This window comes from Cryptomeria japonica, chromosome 9 (genome assembly GCF_030272615.1).
Source record: "Cryptomeria japonica chromosome 9, Sugi_1.0, whole genome shotgun sequence".
Classification (NCBI taxonomy): Eukaryota; Viridiplantae; Streptophyta; class Pinopsida; order Cupressales; family Cupressaceae; genus Cryptomeria; species Cryptomeria japonica.
The window spans coordinates 459,900,504-459,922,541 of NC_081413.1; the positions used below are offsets into that span (position 1 = coordinate 459,900,504).

A 22,038-nucleotide genomic window follows, 5' to 3' on the forward strand; every position below is an offset into this window, starting at 1 on the left:
ACACCTCACAATAAGAAACGGTGATCTACTAATTTGCATGCCTCTTCCAATGTATCATTTGGAGAGAGTTGTCATAGATGGAAGAGGAAGGCCACTACAAGTGAAAATAATTCAATGATAGGATTAAAGAATATGCAAAAATGTGACCAAGCCGATGACTCAGTGGCCAAATTTTTTAATGCACATGCTCTTCCAGTTTATTTGGCAAGGTCACCTTATTTAGAAACTATGTTGAGAGATATATTGACAATTGGACCCTCTTATGCCAGCCTGGAGAACATAGATTGCACACCTCCCTCATTGACAAACAATGATCAAAAGCGGCCCTGATGATGGAGAAGTTGAGACAGACATGGATTAGGACAGGCTATTCCATTTTCATGGATGGGTGGACTGATATTCGATATAGGCCACTCATTAATGTTATTGTTACATTCCCTGTTGGTTCATACTTTTTTAGAGCTATTAATTGTTTTGGGAAACTTGCGAATGCTGATTTCAAGTTGCCATTTTGAAGGAGGCCATAGAGGAGGTCGGGCCTTCCAATGTTGTGCACGTTGTGAGAGATTCAGCTCGTGTTTGTAAGTTAACTGGTTTGATGATTGAGACCGCTTACAAACATATTTTTTGGACTCCATGTTGTGTACATGCTTTGAATAATGCTTTGAAAGACATTGGCAAAATAGATTGTGAGAAGGTGGTGGTGGCAAAGGCTAGAGACATGCAATTGTTTGTATGTAACAATCACATTTCACTTGCACTATTCCAGTCTTATTCAAAGAAAGAATTCCTCAAACGAGTTGAGAATAGATATGCTAGCTATTATATTTTGTTGGAGAGGATAGTGGAGGTGCAAGATGCTTTACAATCCATGGTTGTTTGTGGAGACTAGAAAAAGTAGGTTCAATCAAAGATAAAAGAAGGGAAGGCAGTGAGAGAAAGAGTACCTAATGATGCTTGGTTGTCCAATATCAAGTAAGAAAAAAAAATTAAAAATTGAATTTGTAATTTGTTTTACTTTGTATTTCAAAAGTTTTAATTTTTAAATGTTGCTAGCAAGTATATTTTCTCTATCATATCACCAGCTATGGAGATAAACTGATATGCAAATACAAACTCTACTAGCCTAGGAGAGATCTATGAGAGATTTGATAGCATGCTTGACCAAATGAAGCAATTAAGTCATCAAAAGGATCCTAAACTGCAATTCTATAAGGAGCATATTAAGCCTATTCTCACAAAGAGGTGGAACACAATGAACACCCCTCTTCATATGCTTGCCTATCCTCTCAATCCGAAGTGGTATGCACCAAGACCTAGTCCATTGCTTCCAAGGATGAAGAGGCGATATAGGAGCTTACAACAAGCCTTTGTAAAATGTATAGCAACATGTAGGCAGCCATTCTTTGAGAGTAGTGGCTTCAATTTGCCAATCTTCAAGGTCCTACATTGAGCAAACCAGAGGCTAGGATGGATAGGGCCACTATTGCACAAAAAAAACCTCATTGGATGGTGGAAATCTCATGGGAAGGATACACCAGAGTTGAAACAACTTATCATTTATTCGCTTTCAAAAATTTCCGTTCCTCTGATGCAGAGAGGACTTGGTTGACCTTGTTGAACACAAACAGATGATGTGAGTGGGGAATGAATCAGCATAAATCAAATTTTAAAAATTTGTTAACTTTAGAACCTTTAAATCAAAATTGCAGAATAAAACATAACATGCACAACAAAAGAACACCAATACTTTTACGTGGAAAACCAAAGGAGGGAAAAACCACAGTGACGATCAACTCACAATATATGAACCAAATTGTTACAAAATTTATTTTACGCTCCAAGCCAAGGAAGGTCACTGTTTCCTGAATGGACTTGCAGGCTAAGGCGCATTGCCCTAGAGCAAGATACAATATAGTCTAAAGATCACTTCTTCGGAGAAAAGTACAATAAAATTACAATAACATACATGATGTGAATTGCTGAAGGAGCATCTGACAAATGTCGGTAGTGTAGTCCTCTTTATAGTCTGGATCGACTGAAATGATCTAGGTCTAGATTAATCGCAATTGAAGGAACATACTTGGTTGGCCAAATAACACAATCACTATCAAGACAACTCACGGTTACCTTTTAACGATTAGGGAGATTCTCAAAACATCATGCAAACCAAGATCACTACACTAAAGACCATCTACTACCTTCCTACAACATCTCCTAAGGAGATCAATCATTAAGTGTTAGTGCAGAGGAACATCATTACTGACCTATTAAGCACTATGTAGATCAGACCAACATGAAGTCATCACAACGAATACCATGCACAGATACACCAACCACCCTAAAACTCATATCACTTGTCCAAAATACTGTCCTCAACATTCTCCCAAAACCACATAGCCAAAGCAATCATTGCAGTGGTGAGCCAACTGAAAAACCTTATACTAACAAACTACGATCCAAAGTTCCAACACTTATAACTTTTTCTATACAAATGGTGGAATGGCACCTGAAACACTTCATGGCATAATTGCAGAACCGCACACAAAAAACATGCAAGGCGGAAGAATGTCGAGCAAAATACTAACACGCCATCATAGGGAAACAAACTATTCTCTACTTAAATAAGTTTTCTCAGGCAACCAGAAATAAGACTGAACTCAAACAGCATAGTACAAACTTCTTGAACCTGTGAACTTCGACCACGATGATTGCAATATAAAAATCAAGTCAAGAGTCATGTGAACCAATACATACCATCTGCTCCAAACCAATATAATGTCATCAGATGATTCTCCGAATTGTTGTCTAAGTCGCTAATCAATCACACAACTTGCACTCAAACATCTTCAACACATACAGACACCATCTCATACAACAATGATCTCCGCACATACTCCAATTATCTCCTTAAAGTCAATAAATACTGTTAGACATCAGGTTGACATTAATGAAAACACATATGGCTTCATCCACTCCATTAAGAGAAACAAACTTACTTCAAAACAACCTAAAAAACTAGTTGCAATTTATAGTGCCTTGAGACTTCACAATTGATAGACTACTGAGTATCAATAGGCTCCAGCAGCGCGATGGGATGTTGATCCTAAAGATGTTAGACAGATTCAAGAGGAGGTGCAACCAAGAATGGTCAAGCTACCATTGGATGATCCAATTCAAGCAAAGCGTGATAATGACTCAAATGTTTCTAATTCTTTAAGTATTGATAGCCCAAATGAGGCTTAGTTTCATAAACTGTTGTATTTTGATGTTTCAAACTTTTGGATAGATGTTTGAGACTTTTGAATCATAGAAGCAACAATCTGCAAAAAATTGTGATCATACCCGATTAATCCTGAAACTTGGAGCTAGCCAATTTATTCCTCTAAAAAATCGTTGACCAATCATCGACCCAAATTTCAATGATTTTTTTGCATTTAAATCACGTTAAAATCATGTTAAAAACTTGCAAAACCCTAGAAAAACTCGTGAAAATATTGAATTGCTTAGAAATATGGTTGATCCAAGATGGAATCAGAGTCAATGTGCAATCAACATTGAAAACGTTTGTTATTTTGTCTAATTTCAAGGGGTTCATCATTCCACACACTTTGCTTGTTCAAACCCACGAGCTCAATGACCCAACAAAGGCAGAAAGCCCGCAAACCCAATGGCCTAGCAGGGGTTTGAAACTTGGTGGTTGCCTCACCAATGGAGTGTTTCTACCACAACACTAAACATCTAAAGACATATATAATACATATGTATATAGATAAATGATATTTAATTTATGATTGATATAGTTGATTTTTGCTCAAACAAAGACATGCAATTCATTATGTGAGCAACATATCCAAAGTGCTGCACCAAATAAATCTGAATGACAGCAAGCAAGCTTACATAGTTGTAATAAAAGAGCCTCCAACACAACCATTAAAATTTGTCTCTACCTAAAATAGTAGTGGCAAGCTAGGTATTGCCAAAACCAGTGGCTTGCTAATCTTTTACTTCAGCTAAACAAATGTCTTTTGTTGAATTCTACCCCATATTAAAGACTTACCAGTTGCCATCAGGGAATATAAAGCATTGCAACTGTGGAATATGATTTGGTAAGCTTTCTGAAATATTGAACAACGCTTGGAAAACTCCTTGCCTCAATCACAATGAAAGTCTTGGATCACTTCAAAATGGCTTCCACTTTTACTTAATTCCTAACAATAATTGGATCTCTGTCTTATAAATTTTGATCTCAGCTACGTCATAGACTTAGCTAATCTTTGATCTAGGACTTAGACAACTATATGGCGTATTTGATGACTGCCCTTTTAAAAAGTTAAAAGAATATTTGCATATGTAATCAGCAAAATGAATATAAACAACAAAAATCTATTTTCTACGATCATGGGTTAAACTCTACTTTATTTACTCTATATATCTCTATGCTATGGAAATGCCCTTGAGTTTGAGTAGTTTGTGCCTATTTTTCTACATTTTTTACAGTTTTCTAAAATCCAATTTTTTACCCACTTTTTAAAAAAATCTTGTACTTTTGGTTTGCCAATTTTTTCCCCAAACGATTTTTGTTGCTATGATATAAAGCATTGCAATTGTGGAATACGATTTGATAAGCTTTCTAAAATACTGAATTAACCCTACAAAACTCCTTACCTCAATCAAAATGAAATTCTTGGATCACTTCAAAATGGCTTCCACTTTTACTATTCGTCTGTTAACTTTTGATCTCAGTTACTTCATAGACTTGGCTAATATTTGATCTCAAACTTAGACAACTATTTGGTCTATTTGGTGACTGCCCTCTTAAAAAGTTAACTGAATATTTGCCTATGTAATCAACAATATGAATATAAACAACAAAATATTATTTTCTACAATGCATGGGTTAAACTCTATTTTATTTGCTCTTTATATCTCTATGCTATGAAAATGCCCTTAAGTTTTTTTTTTATAGTTTCTCTCTCTTTTCTACATTTTTTTATGTTTTTTCTTATATCTGATTTTTTTCCCCATTTTTTGCTGATTTTTTCCCTATTTTTTCAAAAAATCTTATACTTTTGTTTTGCCGATTTTTTCCCCAAATGATTTTTGCTACTATGTTTTGAATATTTAAAGAACATGGTATTTTGATGTTTGAGACTGTTGTTATACTACTACTCTCATGATTTATTTGCATATTGATATTGTTGTTATCAGCCAAAACACATACCCGCCATCCCCTCTTCCCCATCCCAGGAAAGTCGTGGAACATAGTTAAAATTCCTTTTCTTTTCGTTTCGTGTTGTCTCTTTTAAATCACTTTTGTTTGATTTATTAGTTTTGTTTTGTTTTACTTTTAGGACTTCAAATTTTAAAATCTTTAATAAATAAATAAAAGTTGCCTATTTATTAAAAAAATAAATAAATGTTTATTTATTCATAATATTTATGAAAAAAGAATATTTATTATGACATTTAAGTTTGACAAATTGATATCAAATAAGAATAAGTATTTTGTATTTTAAATTTGTAATATTAATGGTCATTTCATTTAGTATACGTATGAAATGTGGTATTTTGAACTTAATTTTTTTCAAGGCTATATATATTTATAGATTTTATATTTTCTTGTATGGACTAACCAAGCCCCCTTCGAAAATTTGTCATACCAGCATACCATACCCACATGCCAGTACACAATTCTGATTTGGCAACTTAGAATAAAGTCAAACCAAGAGATTCAAGCTAGGATAAATAATAGAAGAATACCACTGAATTTAGAAATGCCTATGACTTGCACAAATATTTACAAATATGAAAGGAGCTTTGTCTACAAAGCTTACTAAAGACTTCCAAAAACAAAAGTCTGATTCATTAAATTGCAGTTTATTTATCAACTACCTCTTCTTTAAAGCATGAACATTTATTGTGCCACAACACAAATGAAATATTTAAATCATATAAAATAGGTCTAAGAGAACAAGATATATAATTTAATGGCTGCTTTAATGTCAATCATTCATCTGCCTCATAGATGCAAGACTCGGAAAGTATTCAACAAGGTTTTTCGCTCAACAAGTTTTTTTTGCTTGGTTGCCGAGTTTTTGGCAAGTTTTCCAAAAAAAACTAGGAGAGTCTGTGGCAAAAACTCAGCTGCATCAATAAAATGGTCCAGACGTCTCAAAAAATCATCTAAAAAAGTTTTTTCTCTGAGGTATAGCCTCCAAACCACCAATTCTAGCCCACTGGGAAACAGACCTGTTCCCCTACACCCCCTCAGTCATTGGGTTTTCTCACATCTAATACATTGTGCAGCCTGCCATCATTTGCCCCTCAAACTCACTGGGGTCTCCACTCCCAAAGCCCCACTAGTTATCAGAATCTCTTGTCATATAACAAATTTGATTACAATGAGTGGAGACCAGAATCAAGAACTTAGACAACTAAAAGTATTACTATCACAATATCATTGATAAATGATGAAACATCATACTATCAATATCAAAGATTCAAATGTGATTATTAGAAATTTAGATCCTCTCCCAAAGTTTTTGCTAGACCAGGGAAGAGGAAGATGTAAACTGTTGTAATATGCAATTTATGAATCATGATGATGTTCAAAGGCAATCATCATAAATTCATAGTAGTTGTCAGCTAACTATTATATTAGGATTCCACATGAGCATGTGATTCTGTACTCAATTTGCGTTCAAATCAATCAAATTTAATAGAAAACACTTTTGTACTCATTAACAGACTCATTGGATACACCTTGTCATTGGATTTTTTTTTTAAATGTGTTTCTAATGAAATTTGAGCAATTTTTTAAGTTGCTGAGTTGTATCTTTTGGGCTTCGCAATTTTGTCCAGCATCCGAGTTTTTCAACTACAATCTAACCAATAAATCACGATGAAATTCAAATAAATAAACATGATGGCATATTTTATGCAGCTTTTTAAACATGGTAAGAGTTTGTTACAGGTGAGCAGTTTTCCAATGCAATTGGAGATCGGAAAACTGGTGGAGTTACATGGTGCACCCAATCTTGAAATGGAAGTGCAGTCTTTATTCCAACCCAGCAATACTGATGAATTCTTTTGCTAAAGGACAGTCATGATCTTCATCAGAAATGTTGGTTCTAATGGTAGTTAGGATCCTATTTAATAACCATATTTTGCCAAGGCCTCATGAAGCTTCTTAGTACAGTTTGAATTCAATTACTCAAGTTTTAAACAGGAAAACACCAGAAAATCAAAATAGCACTGAAATATTCAGAAAAAACATGGAAAAAAAGAACTGTTAATATTATTTCATCTCAAACATAGTGTATAGAATGAGAAACAAACATAAGACAAAAATAAACAATTTTTTCAATGTTTACAGTTGTTTCTATGTTAATGGTTTCTGCTGTATTTCTGGTCCCAATTCAGGTCTAGTATGGCCTGGGGTTCAACCCCAGATCTACCCAAGGCACCCCAGGTACCCTGTGTGTCCTTTTGACCCTGGGAGAACCCAACTGACGTTTCATGCATCATTAAATATTTTGATGCATCCATCTTAAGATTAACTGTTCTCTGCTTTTCCATAGGAGCAGTAATAAATTTGGGTCATATTTGAAGGTGGAATATTCTTTTTCGTTCTTTCCATATTACTTCCTAAAAGAGTAACCTCTCTAGTCTTTGGATGAAATTTACTTAATCCGGTCTATATTGATTTGGAAATGTAAATAGCACTGCATTACAAGATCACTAGTGTTTTCACTTTTCTGTTCTCATCTTTGCTCCTAAGTTACCGAGTCGTGGGAAAATAAGGCTGATTCCGGGTATGAAATGTCTCAGAATCGCAGGCGGCTTGGAATCGGTGAAAATACGACCAGGATTCATTGATTCAGTTTTGCCCACTTTGCGACCTCTGAAAACCCTAAACAGAAATTTTTTTACTCCCAAAAATAATAAATGTGTTTCCCAAACTCGAGTCCAAGGGCATGACAGCTATTTCCATATGCTGGCTCAGCTCAACGCCAGGGAATTTTTTGTTGTAAGCTCTTTGCAGGTCGGGGGCAAGAGGAGCAGCAGCCGTCATGATAGCTTTAAGCTGCAAGCGACTAAGATCATATTCCTCAACGATGGGATTCTTCCCCAAGGCCATAATAACAGTCATGGAAGCCATGAATTCCAGGTTGCAGAGCTTATAAAAACAGAGGAAAGAGTGTCAAGGAATTTCGCCAGATAGCTGTGTCCAAACTATATTCTCTGCCTGAACGGAAATGTTTTAGACGAATATAGTCTGCCCGAACGATAATGTTTCAGACCGAAATTATGACCATGACGAAATAATATTGTCACTTCTATTGCAAGAATTTGATATATATATATCTGTGTGTGTGTGTGGTTATAAGTGTTAGTGAAATAATCACTTCCAGCTGTTGATTTTAGTCACCTGCATCAGAATTTTAGATTATTATAATATCTGATTTATTTTTATATGGAATAGATATGAATTTTCCATAATGATCCAGTAAATGCAAATATCAGTTAGTGCATCATTATCTCTACTGTCATTTTATCAAACAAGTGCAAATATACACAAAATATATATGAATTCTCCATAGTGATCTGGTAATCGCAATATCAATTAGCGCATTGTTATCTCTACTGTCATTTTGTCAATCAAATGCAAAATTGCAAATATACACAATATAGTTGAAATTTTGTCAAACATTTGCAAATATATACAAAACATTTGACATTTTATCAAACATTTGTCGAAGAACTTTTAAAAATATATTTTAGTGGAAATTGCCAAAAATTTTAGAAAAGGATCTTTCACTTTCTTTCAGCATTTCGGGTCCTTGCCAATATATCATATTTGTTAAGTATGCTTTCCTTTCTAGATTACAAAAACATACACAGTATCGTATTGGTTAAGTACGTCCTTGCCAATATACTCAAAAGGTCCATGTCTTTCCTTTCTAGATTACAAAAATAGTGAGATCTTAGTTGATCATTGAAATATTGTCTGAAAAAAAAACATATTCTTAAAATAATATACAAACTAATTGAAAGCCAAATGAAACTGGGTAAATTTGGGAGACCGTGAAAGATTTTATTGCGAAGTAATATGTAAAACAATTGTGCATACTGTGTCTAAGCTATTTTGCGAGACTAGAGACTATCATAATGACATGAGTTGGAACAAAAAAGTTTGTTTGAAACAGATTCTAACCAAACAATAGGCCAAACAACCTATGCATTCATGCATCCATCAAACAAAAAGATATAGACATAAATCAAAATGACGTACTTCTCTGATGAAATTCTAATCTCAACATACATAGAGATTGCAACCTAAAAACTCATTCTCATTTCAAATTAAATGTAACTTTATAATAATAAATTAATATATATACACTTAAAGGAACAAATATATACACAGTCATAATTAATTGAACATACAGAGTTTTAGACAAAATTAAATATAGCTCACACATGTATTCAAATGATGGCCAGTGCAAGCAAAGAAATAATTCTCAAGAAAGGGTAACTTGCAAAGCTCAAGCACACCAAGATGAAGCAATATGAGGTTCTCATTGTACAAGATCTGTATCTGTTCTTCTTAGTTATGATGCAATAAATTCAATGGATGTCAACACAGCTGATTTGGCACATAAGTGGACCAAATACATTTGGTTGGATTTGAACTTTGATATATATTATTTTAAACACAAAGAGAAAGACTATTAAAAGAAAACAAACCTTGCGCTGTAAGTCAAGCAAATAATTCTCAAAGAGTTCTTCTCTCTCTCTTCCACGCTCAATGGCATGAAATCTTGGATCATTCTCGAATAGAGAAATAACTTTGCTGTCAACAGTATTTCATCAATTAGTTTAGCTATTGATAAAATGCGACGGTGAGCATGAGCATATAGGAAGCAAGGAATCTAAGATACCAGGGCTACAAAAACAATATTTTAACATTTGCTACATGCACATTTTTCGTATGCACTGCAAGACATGCTACTTAGATAGGATGAACAAACCTCCAACGTGTTGTTGATGTAAGCTCCTTACACTCCTGCATAAGACAGAAAATTTAAAAAAATTACTACATTTTGCATGGATAAACTTATGCCTCTTTTAACGTCTTTGTGCAATTGTCTTAATGAAAAGGCTGACAAGAACATTGTAAGAAATCATTTGGCTCCCAATGTCAACCCTTGCATAGGCCTAAGATTACCTCCAACATCTTATTAAACTCTGCACGTGCCCTCTTTAGATTAAGACGCTTCTCTTCAGCCTCTTGTTTCTTTCGCTGCACTGTATACTATTTGAAAACATTGTTTTAAGAACCAATTATCAGTAGTGAACATAAAAAAGGTATTAAACACCAATGAAATAGGAAAATGACTTATAGAGGGATGAAAGAAGTAGGATGATACTTCAAAAAATGTCTGCCTTCTCTCTGCAAGGCTTTTAAGGGCTCCATATCGCTTATCATTGATGATTACTCGCATTGCCTGGGAAAGGATCAAACTATTACTTGGTGGAACACTACCAACAAAGGTTTAAGAAAAGTGAGGATGCAAAGACAAATAAATGTTCATACTACATAAAGATGGAAATAAAAATAAAACCAGAAATAGATTACTTGTTCCCATGTCCAATCAGATTCTACATGTGCTGATTCTAACAATTGTCTGAAAGCAAGTTTTGCCTCCTGAAAACAACCACAAACACTCAGCTTACAAACAAGTATACATACCAATTTAACATCCAATGAAGTTTATGCAATTCCATTTTAATTTATACCGTCTTGTTAGCATATGTCACTGGCTCCTCCACCACAGGCAAAGGCTTGTTATCAAGTAAAGGAGTGACATTAATCTTTCCAGTTACAGGCATTGCTTTTTTGGCTTCCTGCAATGAAGACAACCCAACATCAATACTACACTCATGGATTCCTGAAAATCAAATTTTAACAAACAAAACAACAATCATAAGGGAAACAAGAACCTGGAGGAAGGGCACACTATGCAATGCAATTTCATTCTTTTACACATCCGTATTATTAATAGCAAGATGTAAACACCTTCTAGCAACATAGAACCTTAATTTAACCCTACCTCTATTTTCCAGAGAGAGAGAGAGAGAGACGTGGATAAATGGAAGGATAGGTAGATAATTTATTAATTTTACATTTTTCTCTAATCATATCATTTTACATTCGGTATAGAATAAGAAATCAGTCCCTTACATTTACAAATAAGGGAAACATAGAATCATTTCATAAACCATTAAACAGATAATAGATTGAAAATGCCTCGAAAAAACAAAACGTTACCTAACCATGAAATACTTGTTTCTTCTTATATTAGTCCCTCTCTCAATTGTGAATTCCAGAGAGAGATCAGTTTGAGCCTTGGAGACCCAGCCATAAAAAACAGATTTTTCCATAATCTTCCCACTGCTAGAACATCTTAACAAATAATCTTGTCGCCAATCATTGGACCAATGACAGCATCAAGAGGAGCCTGTGTGTTAAAATTTATGAGCTCTGAGTTTGCAAAGAGGACACTTGCTAAAGATTTTCAACATAGGATAGTACATATTGAACTTGTGTCAATTCAGCATTTGACTCAAGTTTAGCTTGGAAATCCTCATTGATTTCATTTTGGTACTGGATAAAGAGCTAAGGAGGGCTAACTCAGAACTATGAGGAATTTCAGCTGCTTTTACTTTTTTAACTTTCGAGAAGTTAGTTTAATAGCCACCATCCCTTGTCATCCCCAATATTTGAAAAAAATCTTGCTGTCTTAGAATCCTCATCCCAACCTTCAAACTTGGAGAAATATTTTTTGGTTTTTCATTCTCTCTTCAAAGGAGATGATCTTTGTTGTGCGGGATCTGGATACAGGTAAATTCATGATTATTTTGTGCAAAGGAGGAGCATATATTGAGAAGTCCATTTCAGTTACACATATTTGCAACTTTCAACTTCTAGTGTCAAATTAAGGTAACTGCCAAATGGAACAAACTATACTCTCTTTCAATATAAAAAGAACAATAAAAACCTAAAATTTTATCTTCCTTCCTTCTTTTTTACCTTAAAACTCCTTTTAACTGATTCCTTAGATTATTTTTTCTTAGCCTTACGAGGATCTATATTCTTAGTTAATCCTACCACTATTTTTCTCTACAATGTAGGTTTTATACATTTAATATTTTACAGCCACAAAGAAAAGATCCTACCTGGATGCATAGAAATTTCAGCCATGAAAAATGGGCAAATTTTATGCAAGTACTCAAGCGTTGAGTTTCTTTTAGAAGGCAATAATTGAAGGCACCAATTGACTAAAATTCAATCTTGTCACATACTAGACATTATGTGTCATTATACGAAATATTCAACGGAGAGAGGTGACAGCAAATAAGAAGCAAAGGATAAGCCAAAACAAACAGATAGTTGCCTCTGCCACTCCAATGCACATAACAAGTTCTAGCAGCAATGGGTCTCGAGCTTGTAATTCAGGGAGTTAGTTTGAGACACATTGTGCTCCAAGTTTCCAACCATTGTTGGAAGGCATGAGTTGGACAGAGACTAACACATGATGGTGAAGGGAATGATGAATGATTTTCGATACTTTTGAGGCATTCCGTTCAATGCAATGAGGTAACACTTCACTCTTTCTAGTCTCATTTTATCATCTAAATTCTATTTTTTTAACAATTTTGTTAAATTTTTATTTCTAATTAAGACTTTACTTTCAAAAAGAAAATTCATTTTTATTGTAATTATGTCTTTCAATTCTAGAATTTATGTGTGGTGTTTTAAATCCCCTTAATGACAAGCATTAGTGGATGCAATTGTCGTGAGTGCTCCAAGGTTCAACGCCCTTCTATTGACAACAAGATGGGGCGATTTTGATAAAAGTGGCAAAAGTACATTCAATCAGTGATGAGCAACACAGTACTTGGCTTAAGGAGGACTCCACTATCATGACTGATGGATTGACTAATAGAGAAAATTACATATAACTAAATTTCTCAGTTTCTTCTTTAGGTGTTACAATTTCCTTAATTTGCTTGATGCACCAAAGGAAAATTAAAGCGGAATCTTGAGAGAAGTTTTGTTAGTGGGCAAAAGAAATGTGATCTAATTAATCACTGACAATCCAACAAATTAAAAATGCCAAATATTTGTGTGGAATCTGGTGAGAAGTTCTGTTGAATATGGGCAAAGAAAATGTGGTGTAATTAATCACCAACAATGCAACAAATTAAAACTGCCAAATATTTCTATGGAATTTTAAGAGAAGATTTCCTGAAGATGGGTGAAGAAAATGTGGTGCAATTAATAACTAACAATGCAAGAAATTATTTTGCTACAAGCAATCAACTATCAAAGAGGCACAATGCCATTTTTATATCTCCTTATTGAGGCACTGGCTTAATCCTAGAGAATTGGGAAAACGGAATGGATCAAGCAAGTTGTGGTGCATGTGTGCAAATAACCAGGAGCTGGTCCAGCCTGATGTAACCACTTTTGAAGCCTTGATCATCATGTTGCAATCTTTGCTACAATCAAAAGCTTCTCTGAAGCATTTTTTTGTTCACAGGCGATGGAGAATGACAGGGTTGATGTTGTGCACTACATACTTGAGACAAAATTTTGGATCCATGCAAAAGGCAACTGTATTTCTAAGTTTCATTTTTCTTGTAGTGATTCTCTATTTTTTTTCATTGAAGACTAAGTTATTTTTTAACTGTATAATGTTATACATGTTATTAAGCCATCGGTTTCTCTCCTTCATGCAATCAACAGAAACAATTAACCAATGGGCTGCATATATAAGGGCACGGAGTGAGCTCTAATACCATTGTGATGAACCCTTGCTGGTTCAACTCTTCAACCTGCTGTAATTTGTAGATCTTCTTTGTAATTTTTAATTATTAAGATGGTCTTTCAGAAATAGACAGAAGTTGCAGAAGAGGGTTTCTTTAATTTGCAGCACATATTGAATAATACATGAATTTAATCAACTGAAACAATGAATTGGAGAATTTAGAAGCATACCCGTAGGTCCTTAGCCAATTTATTGAAAAGAAAGAATAAATCAGCAACTTACAAAGTTCTGATTTTTATTCTGGAACAATTCAGATCTGCTCTTATTTAAATACTAGGACACCCAAACAGTGAAAGATGGTGCCAATAAATGAGCAAGCTGTGTGTTTGGGATAAGAAACCTCCAAACCACAAAAGAATCAACAACAAAACAGTAAATAGGAAAAACCCTACAGCAAATCTGCCTTGGAAGAAGCCAAATCTGCCCCAATTCAATTCAATTTGACTTCTGAATGAAGCCAACGAAGCTGCAACAATTCGATTGATCTTTCACAATCTCAAAGCTACTGAATTCTGAAGAATGCTCGCTCTCCAAAACTGGTCCAAACCCTAGCCGCCATAGCCAAGTGCTCAAGAGAAAATGTCAAATGCTCAATATCAAGAATGAGGTTTAATTTCCATCTTGGCTGCCTAAATACCCAAAAGGTGCGATTTTTAGCAATTAGGGATTTAAAAATAATAACTTGCTTTTAGGGTTCCCAACTTAACCCTAAAAGCCACGCCTCGCTTAGGAGATAATAAATCTTCACTTAAATAAATTTAAGTGATGCACTTTATGATTTTATATTAATATTTCATTAAAATATTAATTACCTGTGGAACCACAAAAAAATTCATATCTCTCTCATTATTGCTCTGAAACTGAATCTGTCAGAAGCTAGGGACACAGTTCGCCATGCCAATGAAAATAGGACCATGTTTATTTTTAGCAATTTTTCCCTAAAAATAGGAAATCCTCATAAAGTGTCAAAAACTGATGAAACGAAGACCAGAACTGAACTCAACACTGAACTAGAACAAATAGACAAACCACTCCTCAAGATACTGCATTACTGACCCCTTTATCCATACTTTGTTAGCCTACAAGGGTCCAAAAATAAGCTAACTCCTCAATCCAAAGTCCCTGACTAGGATGGGGACATTACAGAGCAATTTGGACGTCAAATATAGGTCCATTTGACATATCATTGGCCAACTATGGATAAACAATTTCATAGGCCACTTCATACCTGTACATACTTTATCAACTTAGCCTTGTGATTCTTTGAGAGCATCAAAGTTGAGAAAAAGGTTATGTCAGGCCCTTCAATCATAGAAGCAATAGAATCAAATTTGCAATGCATAGCAAAGATTATGCCTGAGATTGAGATCTACAAACAAGTGCATGATCTATTTTCTCAAGACATTTGCGAGTCAACAAAGACAGTGTATAGGATAAGTAAAGTATGCTATAAATTTAAATTTGTTTCTTTGACATGTCCCCTTCCTAACATAGTGGACCGGGGACTTATACAATGGAATAGGAGACTTTGGGGAGGCATATGAGTCATTTGTGGAGTCTTGAGCTAGTTTCCTATTTTTCGGAAGGGTTACTATTTTTTAGGGAATGACTGTTAATTCATCCGGAGTGTGGGGAAGCATAGCAAGAGTCACTAGGAGCATCCTCAGTTGTTTTGGAGTTTCCTCCTAAATTTTAGAGAGGTTCCTATTTTTTAGGAGCAGACTGGCGGTCACCAATGGACCCACCAAGATGTCGGGAGGATTGACAGGAGGCCAATGGTGTGAGTTTCAGTGTTCAGGGATGATTCCTTAGCCTTGGAGGAGGATTCCTCGATTTTAGGGGAAACTGGCAATTGGAGTTCTATGCCCAATCAACACCCCGAGGACCAATGGTACCCTCAGTTTCAGTTTGGAGGTGATTGGATGAGATTTCACTGAATAAATTGAATATTTTAATAGTGACTTTAGTGTCTCCATTTATTTGAATAAAGGTCCAATAAGTTTATTATATAATTATTAATAATAAACAAAAGTGGACCCCCTTGGACCACATGATGCCAAGGGACATAACTTGTCTCTTTTAAAAACAACTTAATCATTAAACATAAGGCTTCCCCAAGAGGTTCGATTCCCTTCATGAGGGGGAAATATGCCATTAAATATGCTAAAAAGATACTCTTTTGGGAAAGTTTGATCCAAGGAGAGAATAAAGTGAGTTTGGTTGGGTTATTTTTTATTATTATGAATTGTTTTCTGGAGCAGCAGCTTGTGTGAAGCCACAGAAAGGTTTCAGCAGTGAATTGGGGCTTTTGGGAGCGAAAATTCTCAGAAGTTTCGAATGCCTACAGATGTGCAAGACCATCCAAGGGTATTCTATCAAATAAATTTCTCATTTCCAGCATTGGTGGGGGCAAAGACAGTGGATCAGTTTGATTAAAGGGCAGATTAGAAGGGTTCCAGAGCAGATCTACATCATTGGAGACACTACCAACAACCTATGACAGCAACTTAGCCAACTATTACCTTTATTGCAGCAAGGAACAACTCTACCAGCTGAAGGTGAGGGTTTGATGATCAAATAAGGAGCAGATCAGAATTTATTTAGTACTGTAAATGCAGATCAGACCTCAAAATTGCCATTATATACTGTCAAAAACCTCAGATCAGCTTAAGTATGTTGAAAGGGTGTGTAACCAGCCTATTATCCAATAAAGAAAATTGGTTTATTAATCCCTAATTACTTTAGTTTCTCATTTCTTTCAATTCCAGCAGTTCTTCCTTTATTATATTTATTTCCTGTTAGCAAAGCATCAAAAACTTCAAAATCACAAAAAAATCAGAAAAATAATGCAAAAAACAAAACTTTCCAAAAAATCAGAATTTGCATCAGCAATTGGGTTGGTACATTACATTCTTTCAAACACTAATTTTAATTTTTCCTTTCTTTTCATACTAATATTGAATTTTTGGTATTCAAAAATTGAACTGAAATTTTAAGCATTCTATATTTTTGCTGCTAATGAATGCGAGGAAAAAATCTACTGCTAACGAATACTAGGAAAATTTTAGCATTAAGGTGTCGAAAGAACGATTGAACTACAAAGCCAACCATGTAGTGCTTCAAGTTGTGAGCACAATTAGAGTATGATTGAACCATAGAAACGGGACTCGCCCGGACTCGCCTAAACTCGGCGAGTCTGAGTCCGAGTCATGCTCGCCGAGTCTCTGGGACTCGGACTCGAACTCGTCCGAGTCTGGCGAGCAAACTCGCCGAGTGGCTCAAACTCGCCAAACTCAGCAAGTCTCAAACCCCAAACTCGACTACTGGCTGGGTTAGTAAAATGACAAAAAAAATACATTTTAAAAAGTTTTTTTTAAATGAATGGTATCGTCTTTGTTCACTACAACCTTTGCCTGAGAATGAGAAAAATTAGGGTTACAACATGTCAGCCAATAGAAAAATAATGCCCCTTGACCCCACCTTGGGGGCGCTGCCTCCAAACCCCCGTCGAAAAATATGGGGGGAAACTGCGTCGATAGAAGTAGGGAAAATTTAAGCTCCAAGTCTGACACTGATTGGATCAACCAAGTAGATATAGAGGCTGAGACTGTAGCCATGGTAGAGGAGGAGCGGAGAGCACGAGCACAAATAGGAGATTCAGAGGCAGATAGTGACACGGATGTTCCTAATGTTGGTGAGCATGGTATGGTGTCACGGGGAGTGGCTATGGCTGTCGAATCATTCAGGACCTACCTTAGACGCCTTTGCAGGGGGCCGGGGCCGGGGCCGAAGGGTGCAGGCTCCTCTGAGCCATAGGCTTGTAGTTGTATCTACCTTTGGTATTTGTATGAAACATTTGATGATGGTCATATGATGACATGGATTTTTTATTCCGTGAGTTTTGTAATATTGTATACATTTGACAATATTTATATATCTATGTTTGTTATTTCCTTCAGCTACAATTTGCGTTTATGCTTATGTGATTGATGTATACTTGTGTATGTAATCAAATGAGCCGAGTTTGATGATGTTATTGTGTCTTTAAGGTGTATTCAATAAAGGGTGCCTGAAACAAGTTTAAAATGTTTAAAAAACTCTAAATTTCTTGAGTTTTTCACTTTCCTGAGTCCAGCGGAGTCTGGAGTCGAGTCTGACACCGAGTCCGAGTCCCGTTTCTTTGGATTGAACACATACACCAAAAAGTGCAATGAATCGCAAATGCTAAGGTTGAACAACCTTGTATTTGTGTATTACAACATGCAACTCCTCCACACTAAAAAAAAAAACAAATTATTATTGTAATAGATGAACAACCAACCCCCACTGAGTTAGAGGAGTATAATCCCATAAGTGGAGTAAAATACTTTTCTCCTAGGTCAGGCCTTCATTTAGATTTTGTCTATGGCATACGAGGTGGAAGTAAATGCAAGCAACAATGGCAGTACTTGTAGGAGCAGCTCAATGCTCAAGGCAGTGCATATGTCATCACTTCTTTAAAATCTCTATCCCATCGTTTTCTAGTCAAGCCTTTACATTCACCTCTATCCAAAGAATTCTCATCCTAAACACCATTCAGATAATCTTCATCCTAACCATTCTCACAACCAAACAAACAAACCCATAACCCACTCAATCAAAGTGCATCATTCAAACAAGTTGATTGTGATTCAATGCTAGCACTCATTCTAGATCTCAAAACTTGATATCAAATGAGGCTCTGTGAGGAAGAGGAAGAGGTGAAGCCAAAGGAGAAGTAGCAGAAAAATAAGATGAAAAAGAAGAACAATAAAATGTGCTACAAGAAGAAAAAGAAGGATAACAAGCAAAAGAAGAGTCAAGTTTCCTACACCACCAAATCTACAATTGCAGAGTCAACCTGTGAGCATGGAATGCTGAAAATCCTTTGAAGCTTATCATTGCTGAGAGGAGAGGCATCAAGAACTTCCCAAAAATGCCTAGATAAGGATATGCAAAAACGGAGTTCCATGACAAACACCAACAACCGAGACTTAAGTAGAAGTAGCACATGCTGTATAAATAACTGCATGTCAAATTACACACCTCTCACAAAATCTATAGAGAACACACAAGCTCAAGTACTTAGAATGATGTAAGTACAAATGAATAAATTAGAACCAAATGCATTGGAGGACACCTGTGACTGCATAACAATGGAGAAAAGTTAGCAATAAAATGGAGGACAATAGTCATCCCATCCACAACAATTGCAGATGATCAACAATCTTCCCAATAGGGTCCACTCATGTGGAAAAAAACAATCTCAACCAAAGCACAATGCTTAAAAAAAGCAGTGGAACCTGTAGATGGAGGAAATGGAGTGTTTGAATCAAAGATTCAAACTTGTTTCCAACATCCAACAATGGATATACCTGCCAAAACACACATAAAAATTAAAATCTAAACTAGAAACACACATGCATGTCACACAATCTACTCCATTGCACTCCTTAAACCAAGATCTTATGTAGATAATATAGCTCTCAAAAGCACAAGAAGCTATGGTTTTTGGCGATTCAAGATGATGAATGCAAAGAAATCTAAAGAATGCGAAATGCAAGCTAAGAAGAATGCAAAGAGCGAACAAATTGCTAGATTGCTAGATGATTAGATTGTTCAAATGAAAGAGGGGGCTAGGTTTTTATAGAAGTTCTCAAGGATGAATCCAATATCAAGACAAATGTGGGATAAAGGATTGATGTAAAAATGAAGAGTGTTTATCCCACACGCATTAGATGAGTGAAATAGATAGAGTGGGAATTGATAAATAGGAGATGAAGTTGATATGAGAGATATTTGGAAAATAGATTTAATAATAGTTTATATTAATGGATTAAATGAAGAATAATGAGATAATGAAGAATAATGAGGTAATATATTATGATATGAATATTAAAATGAAAAATGGAATAAGGAGGAATAAATAATAAGAATATTATATAACGAGGATCCACCTGATAATGGGAAAAATTAAGTTTAATTAGGAGGACAAATTTTATGTGTCTACAGAACCAAGCTCCCCAAGACAGCCAGAAAAGAATTAACGAGTGGTGGGCAGAGGCTTAAATTGTGGTGTTGTGGTTCTTGCTAAGGTTCAAACCCCACTAGGGTGTTATTGTTGAATGTTTGATTTGCAATTGTTATTGAAGAATTTGTACTCGTTGATTTAAAAAAGATCTTCACTAAAATTTGTGCCCTTCTCCACATAGTATAATCTTCAAGGTTACCAGGAGACGGGAGTACTTGGAGACTTCGAAGACTGGTACCAGTACAAGTATGGCTAATTTTCAAAAATAGGAGACAAGGGAACTTAGAGACACCAATTTTTTTTTAATATAATGTAATAATTTTCAAAAAAATATCACAACAGAGAACCTTGAAAAAAAGAACAGTGGTAAAGTTTAATATTAACTTTAAAATTGAACAAAAATTGAAATTAAAATTGCTTATATTGCCAATACCATAGCCAATCTAAATGGTCTAGTGAAAATAAGGTAATATAGGTGTTGAGCACACTCGATATTGTTAACTAAATAGTAAAGGCAATTTCTCTTTAGACCATTACAATGATAAGAAATCAATCATACAACTGTTTATGTCCCTCTCAAAAAGTTTACACTATCAGTAGATTCGATCACTATAACTTTGCATGGATTTTTGTCTTCCTGTGACACGGTTTCCTTATTAATTATTTCCCTATGACTCTGTTTTGTTGCACGCTTATTTTATTTACTTGCTTTCCTTTTTGCCTTTTACTGCATTTTGCCCTAAGTTTTATGGTAGGAAACGTCAAATTCTACTTGCGAGACTTCGGAGCCGGCAAGAGACAGCAGCTAAAAGCACCCTATGCGTCAAGAAGTTTCCAGAGATGTCTCCAATACCGAAGGTGCGGAGACGTGTCTCCAAGACCAAGATGAGTCTTCGGGGGTAGGAGACGGGCCTCCTGCAAACTATGATAATCTTGTATTATTCTAAAAGTCTTGCTACTAAAACTAATATTGCAATAGCTTCAAATTGTGTTTATTTATGTGGTTCGCTTCCAAATTCAATACTAGGTTTTTAATTTTTTCTAGAGGGCTTCCCACTAGAACTAGTTCATTCATTTTCAATATCAATTTGTAAATCACCTGGAAGTCTTGATGCCAAATTAAGCGATTCTTCCAAAAATTGTAAAAGTTGTCAAGGAGTCAAGGTTACATGCTTGTCCTTGTGAAAGTGAAAAGTCAGAAAAAATTCAATTCAGATTATTACAAAATGTTCTAAGACCTTGGGTCCATGATTAAGGTAAATATGGATATCTTTTATGATAAAAGAATGTTGTGAATTTGAAAGAGTGGTACCTTACGTTCCAAATGATTATGGATGTATGTTTATGTGTAAAATAATAGAAACAACTTAATAAAATAACCAATATACTAGTAATTATTACATCATGATTTTTAGGTTATCCATTTGTTTGCTTCAAGCCAAACCAATGGTTGGGAGGAAAAGAATTACTTCAATGTGTGGATTAAATATAGTTTCCCATATGCAACAAGACCTTGGAGAAAGTGTTAATATTTGGACAAAGTTAGAGTTTCTTAGAGTTGTTTCATGGTGATTGTATATTGTCTTTGGATCGCTATACTACCATGTGGCCTTTATATATTAGTATTTCTATATCATTAATACTTAATGGGCTGTAGTTGTGAGCCAATGTATAATTGAATTGTGCATTCATCGTATAGTAGTATTATGGAGATAAACCATTGAATGTAATTATTGAGCAGATCTTATAATGGATGTTAACCAATTTGATATGAGCTGATCTTAGTGCGTTCTGTTATATGCATGAGTTATTTGATCTTGTTAAATGTTACGAAATTTTGAGGTTGTAATTATTGGTGATTGTTACATAGGACTCACATTTCTTAAGCTTTATGAGAATGAAAGAAATTTATGCTTTCAAAAATTGTATCTTTCCACAAGTTCTTTATCAGGTATCTTAGATTAGATTATTATTTTGTTTTACATTATTCTGAGGCATAATTGATTAATTTGGATTACAAGCAACACAAATCCAAGTAGCTATGCTATAAAAGTATTGCTTAGCAGCCTCATGCCCCTCTTCTTTGTTCTC

General features: G+C 35.1%; 1 protein-coding gene across 7 annotated transcripts in view; it reads right to left on the reverse strand.

Moving 5' to 3' along the window:
• Window positions 1-22,038, reverse strand: part of LOC131071660 (pre-mRNA-processing protein 40A) — a 149,052-nt gene that overhangs the window by 36,086 nt on the left and 90,928 nt on the right. For all 7 annotated transcript variants that reach the window (XR_009112556.2, XM_058007590.2, XM_058007589.2 and 4 more), the window contains 6 exons: window positions 10,804-10,911; window positions 10,643-10,711; window positions 10,434-10,511; window positions 10,232-10,318; window positions 10,035-10,069; window positions 9,751-9,856 (listed from right to left, as the gene is read on the reverse strand). Coding sequence is in view for 6 of the 7 variants with exons in the window: in XM_058007590.2 (XP_057863573.2) it covers window positions 9,751-9,856; window positions 10,035-10,069; window positions 10,232-10,318; window positions 10,434-10,511; window positions 10,643-10,711; window positions 10,804-10,911 (483 nt within the window). In the remaining variant the exon portion in view is untranslated. The remainder of the gene's footprint in view (window positions 1-9,750; window positions 9,857-10,034; window positions 10,070-10,231; window positions 10,319-10,433; window positions 10,512-10,642; window positions 10,712-10,803; window positions 10,912-22,038) is intronic.